General features: G+C 40.3%; 1 protein-coding gene across 1 annotated transcript in view; it reads left to right on the forward strand.

The window, feature by feature from the left end:
• Nucleotides 1-680, forward strand: part of LOC148951263 (major facilitator superfamily domain-containing protein 12-like) — a 237,112-nt gene extending 236,432 nt beyond the window's left edge. The window contains exon 9 of the mRNA XM_089091046.1: nt 520-680. Coding sequence (XP_088947172.1) covers nt 520-680 — 161 coding nt within the window. The remainder of the gene's footprint in view (nt 1-519) is intronic.
• Nucleotides 681-6,629: the final 5,949 nt, after the last annotated feature.

Genomic DNA, 6,629 nt, shown 5'->3' on the forward strand with positions numbered 1-6,629 from the left:
CGTTAAAACTTAAAATAAAAAAAAAATTATCTTAAATGAGGGAACTGCCGTTTCCCTTAATCGTTCTATTTTAATTCGTTCTTTGACGAAAGTTTGGCATAATGTAAAAAAGAAACACAATTTTGTGATTATTTGTTATTTAATCAACAGTATCCTTCACGAAATTGTAACCGCGGTTTTGGTGTTTCCAGTTTTACTGAATACCCATACTTTAAAGCAAATACGCATAAAGGAGAACATTCGTGCTCCAAGCATTGAGGTAAAGAGCCCAAGTCTGTGCAATACAAGATAACTATTGCTTTTGTTAAAGCGCAAGCTAAAGTTTATATAAAAGAGATGTGGGTTTAGAAGGATGGATTCCCGTATATCTAGGATTATTTTTGCTTACCATTGAGTTTTAATGCCGCTCTTCGCTTTAAGTCAAAAATTTATATTTCTTTATCTAATAATAATCAATCGAAATATAAACTTATAGTATTCTGTCACAACCTTGAGCTCTAATATATGATATTATTTCAGCCTTCCTTAGCCGCGAAGAAAGCGCGTCGTCTATTGAATCCAATAAAACAGAAAATAAGAATGGCAATAGGATGCTTGCTAAAGACCCATCCAGGCTTTTATATCCAGATTATGGAACAGCTGGATCTTCAAAAGGATATACTAGTGAATTCATTATGTAATATTTTTGAGAAATAAATTTTTGACTTTTTATATGTTCTTCTGGACTTCAGTGACTACTTAGTATTCTTATCAATGCTTAGTAGCTATGGAAGGATCCCAAATTCTTCGTGATTCCGATACTGATTCTAAATCAAACTCCAATATGAGTCCAATTATGGCTCAAATTAAGAGTGCTATATTATCAATAATCTTTATATATCCTTAGCAAAGGGCTTAGAGACGTGATAACCCACATCCTCTACCAATTGAAGGAATCTTTTCTGAGCTTTTATTTAACTAATTAAAAAAACTTTTTCCACGAGATAAGTTTTTCAAAGAAAAGTAAAGAGCACCATTAAATAAAAAATGAGCAGAAATAAAGTCAAATAATCTACCAAGCATGAAACTACCACAAATCACCATTGATAAATAAATGAAACCCAAAACGAACAGAAATTACAATAAATAACCGAGTCAAACTCGACACCAGCAGAAATTAACATAAGTTGGGCTCAAAACCCCAATGCCTTCCCAAGACCAGAACATAATTTGGACTTTACTGAAAAAAATATAAATGTTTTTACTTTTATCATTTAATATATCAAATAATATTAACATTTTGGTTAATAAATATCAGTATATGTATATTAAACTGACAGTGCACATTCATTTGTATTTTTTTCAGTAAAGTGCAAATTATGTTCTGGCCTTGGGAAGGCATAGGAGTTTTGAGCCCCACTTATGTTAATTTCTGCTCGTTTTGAGTTTGACTCGGTTATTTATTGTAATTTCTGTTCGTTTTGGGTTTCATTTATTTATCGTTGCTGATTTGTGGTAGTTTCACGCTTGGTACATTATTCGATTTGATTTTTGCTCAGTTTTTGTTTATTGGAGTTCTTTACTTTTCTTTGAAAAACTTGTTTTGTGGAAAAAAATTTTTGATTAATTTTTGTTCGTTTTATATTGACATAGTCTTTTCAGAGAAAAAGAAAATAATACTTTAAATTTTTTCGTTTTTGTAAGAAACTATAGTTTGGCCTGCTATTTGTATGCTGAAGAAAAATTTTCATCAATTTTTAACAACATACACCCTCTTAAAAACCTGGACACAAATAGTAGTGTTAATTTAGTTTCATACCTCTTCTAGTTGACCTGAAATGGAAGTCTTTGATAGCTTGGATACACTCACGCTATTTTGATTTGGTTAAATTTTAAGAGCAGAAGCAGTCCTGAAATCCCCAAAAGTCAAATGGGAGGGTGGGCGTGGGAGGGGGATTAGTTTCCCTTCAATCACTTTCGACTATTAAAAAGGGCACCAGCCCTTTCTATTTTCAATCGAGCCCTTTTCGAAGTTCCTACGACAACTCCTTCGATAAAAAATGCCCTGGCTTAAACAACAACAACAACAAAAAAATAACATAATAAACCCACATTGATCTATACTACAAAAGTGCCAAACCGTCCCATTACTTTTGACAACTAAAAAGGGCACTAAACCTTTTGACTTCCGATTAAATGAGCCCAGGGCTGGTGTATAAAACAAAGCCTTTTATGGGCATATAATATGCCCCCATGGTCTAAATTGCCACCCTTACCCTCAGTGTTGTGAGAGTTGTTGTCATCCTCTAAGACCTAATTTAAAGAACTTTCAACCACGTTACACAAAATGGCTATCTCAAAATTTTGATTGGATGTGTCTGGGAAAATGGTGGGCGTGAGAGGGGCGTTAGTCTTTCTCCAATCACTTTCAACTATTAAAAAAGGCACTAGCCCTATCAATTTCCAATCAAATGAGCCCTATTGAAGTTTGTACGACAACACTTTCAATAAAAACCTTATAGGCCCCCAGGGGATAACTTACAACCCTCGCCCTGAGGGCTGGGGGGGTGTCATCCTCAAAAACCTAATTTCCAGAACTTTCTACTACGCTGAACAAAATAGCTATCTGAAAATTTTGATTGGATGTGTTTGGGGGATTGGTGGGCGTGAGAGGGGGTTAGTTAAATACATTCTTAAATCACCCTTTTTGATTTTATTTTTCATTTTGTTAGTTTCTTTCCTCTCTGAGTTTCATTTGTTAGGGGGTTAGTTACCCTCCAATCACTTTCAACTATTAAAAAGGGCACTAGCCCTCTCAATTTCCAATTGAATGAGCCCCTTTTGAAGTTTTTACGACAAATATATCATTAAAAACCTTATATGCCCCCAGGGCTCAAATTACAACCCTTGTCCTGAGGGCTGTGAGGGGGTTGTCATCCTCAAAGATCTAATTTACAGAACTTAAAACTACGTTGAATATAATGACTATCTCAAAATTTTAATTGGATGTGTTTGGGGAAAAGGTGGGCGTTAAAGGGGGGTTACTTGCCCTCCAATCACTTTTGACTATTAAAAAGGGCACTAGCCCTTTGAATTTCCAATCGAATGAGCATTTTTGAAGTTTCTACGATAACGCCTTCTATTAAAACCTTATATGCCCCCAGGGCATAACTTACAACCCTTGCCCTGACAGCTGTGGGGGAGTGTCCTCCTCAAAAAATAATTTCTACATGAAAATTAACTACGATGAACAAAATGGCTATCTCAAAATTTTTATTGGATGTGTTTGGCGGAATGATGGGCGGGGGGGGGGGGTAGTTGCCCTCCAATCGCTTTAGACTATTAAAAAAGGCACTAGCCCTTTGAATTTCCAATCGAATGAGCCTTTTTGAAGCTTCTACGACAACGCCTTCTATAAAAACCTTATATACCCCCAGGACATAACTTACAACCCTTGCCCTGAAGTCTGTGGGGAAGTATCCTCCTCAAAAACACAATTTCTTTCTGGAAATCAACTACGCTGAACAAAATGGCTATCTCAAAATTTGATTGGATGTGTTTCGGGAAATGGTGGGCGTGGAAGGGGTGTCAGTTGCCTTTCAATCACTTTCGACTAATAAAAAGGGCACTTCTTCGATACAAAGTGCCCTGCTCTAAAGGAAAAAAATAATAAATGATACATTGTGCCAAGTTCTTTCTTATATGCCCCCAGGGTATAACGTAAAACCCTTGCCCCGAGGGTTGTAGGGGAGTTTCCTCCTCAAAAATATATTTTCTATGTGGAAATCAACCACGCTGAAAAAAACTGCTATCTCAAAATTTTGATTGGATGTGTTTGGGGAAATGATAAGCGTTGGAGAGGGAGGGGGAGGTAGTTGCCCTCTAATCACTTTCGACTATTAAAAAGGGCACTAGCCCTTTGAATTTTCAATCGAATGAGCCTTTTTTGAAGTTTCTACGACAACACCTTCTATAAAAACCTTATATGCCCCCAGGGCATAACTTATAACCATTGCCCCGATGGTTTTGGGGGAGTGTCCTCCACAAAAAGATATTTTCTATGTGGAAATCAACTACGCTGAATAAAATGGCTGTCTCAAAATTTTGATTGGATGTATTTTGGGTATTGATGGGTGTGGGGTGGGGGGGGGGTTATTTGCCCTTAAATCACTTTTAACTATTAAAAGGGCACTAGCCACTCCAATTTCCAATTGAATGAGCCCTTTTCGAAGTTTCTACGACAACTCCCTCAATACGAGTAGAGATGGGGGTACCAGCGCGGACGGGAGTCCATATATGGGCATAGCCTCCCTAGGGAGAACACGTGGTTAATGGGGTCAATGACCTCTTTTTCCAAGGTCGATGTTGTTGTTGTTGTAAGTGCACGCTCTCAGCGAATGCTATGCCGTCCAGGAATTTGGAACACCTGTGCTGTCGACCTCAATTCACCTATCGTGAATCAATAATTCCCCTTAAAAACAACAAACAACAAAGACTTTAAAAATTTTCGCCTAGAAACGATTCTCCAGGAATAGATCCAAGTCATTAATGTCTTTGCCTCGGAAACAACTCTTTTGGTCGAACTCCAAAGGATATTAATAACCAAACGCCATGGAAACAATTCTCCAAGAAACATCTTAGCGATGAATTGTTTTAGCGCGGAGATGCCAAAAACAAAAGGAACACGCTGAATTACGTTTAGGGATTATTTGGGCGAAACTGTTTTAGACAGGTTATGGAATTATTTCGACGAAACAGTTAGAGACATTTTAAAAGAAGATTTTAGGAAAGGTTTTGGAAGAGGATTTGAGGGTGAAACTCTGTGGTCCTTATAATACACAAGTTTCATTTGAACAGTGTTGTGAGGTCCTCTACCCCAACCCCAAAGGGTTCCGATCCCCACCACCCCAACCCCGAAGATAGCGCTCGGTCCTCAAAGGTCCCCCGGGCTTCCAAAGAGCCCCAGCCCCCCAAACGCCCTCCTCAGACCCTCAAAGGCCCTCCCCTGGTCCTCAAGGGCCCCCCAGACCTCCAAAGGTCCCCCGGACCCCAAACGCTCTCCTCAGACCCACACCGGCCCTCACCTGGTCCTCAAAGGGCCCCCGGACCCCCAAAGGGCCCCCCCGCCCCCAAAAGCCCGCCCCCCGTCCACAACGGTCCCCCGGGACCGAAAAGCGCCGCGGGCCAGGAAAGCGCCGCATGGGGATGCGCCGCAGGGGGATGCGCCGCGGGTCGTGGGAAGCGCCGCAGGGGATGCGCCGCAGGGGGGCGCCGCAGGGATGCGCCGCAGGGAAGCGCCGCAGGGGTGCGCCGCAGGGGAGGCGCCGCAGGAATGCGCCACAGGTATGCGCCGCAAAAAGTAAACTAAAAAGTACAAATTTCGAAATGTTATCCCCCAAACGCCCTCCTCAGACCCCCAAAGGCCCTCCCCTGGTCCTCAAAGGTCCCCCGGGCTCCCAAAGGGCCAACCGGCCCCCAAGGGTCCCCCGGGCCCCCAAAGGTCCACTGGGCTCCCAAAAGACCACCCAATCCTCAAGGGCCCCGGACCCCAAAACGCCCGCCCTGGGCCCAAAAGGTCCTCCCCCAGTCCCTATACATGCACAAAAAAACTTACACACACACACAAACTTACACACACACAAAAACTTGCACACACACACGAAAAATTACACACACACACGAAAAATTGACCCCACAAGCCCACACTTAAACCACCACCCACAAAAACTTACACACACACACACACAAAAACTTACAAATGCACACGAAAACTTAGATGCAAACAAAAACTTACACACACACACACACAAAACTTACACACACACACACACACGAAAACTCACACACACACGCCAAAACTTACACACACACAAAAACTTACACACACACACACACACACAAAAAATAACAAAAGAACACAAAAAAACACAAAAAATCCCGCAAAAAAACTTAAAAAAACACACAAAAACACAAAACTTCAACACACACACACACGAAAACTAACACAAACACGCCAAAACTAACACACACAAAAACTTACACACACACACACACACACAAAAAAAATTATACACACACACACACAAAAAACTTACACACACAAAAACTTACACACACACACACACACACACACACACAAACTTACACACAAACAAAAAAAACTTACATCCACACACAAAAGCTTAGACACACAAAAACTTACACACACACACACACACACAACAAACTTAGACCCACACGCAAAAACTTACATGCACACAAAAACTTACATGCACACAAAAACTAACACACACACAAAAACTTACACACACGCACAAAAACTTACACAAACACACAAAAAGATAAACACAAAAACACATCAAAAATAACACACACACGCAAAAACTTACACACACACTCAAAAACTTACACACACACACACACAAAAACTTACACACACACACACACACAAAAACTTACACATGCACACGAAAACTAACATGCACACAAAAACTTACATTCACACAAAAACTTACACACACACACACACACAAAACTTACACACACAAACACACGAAAAATAACACACACACGCCAAAACTTAAACAAACACAAAAACTTACACACACACACACACACACACACACAAACTTACACATGAACACACAAAA

This window comes from Artemia sp. Qi Xiang Cuo, chromosome 6, assembly GCF_049724085.1.
Source record: "Artemia sp. Qi Xiang Cuo chromosome 6, ASM4972408v1, whole genome shotgun sequence".
NCBI lineage: Eukaryota > Metazoa > Arthropoda > Branchiopoda > Anostraca > Artemiidae > Artemia > Artemia sp. Qi Xiang Cuo.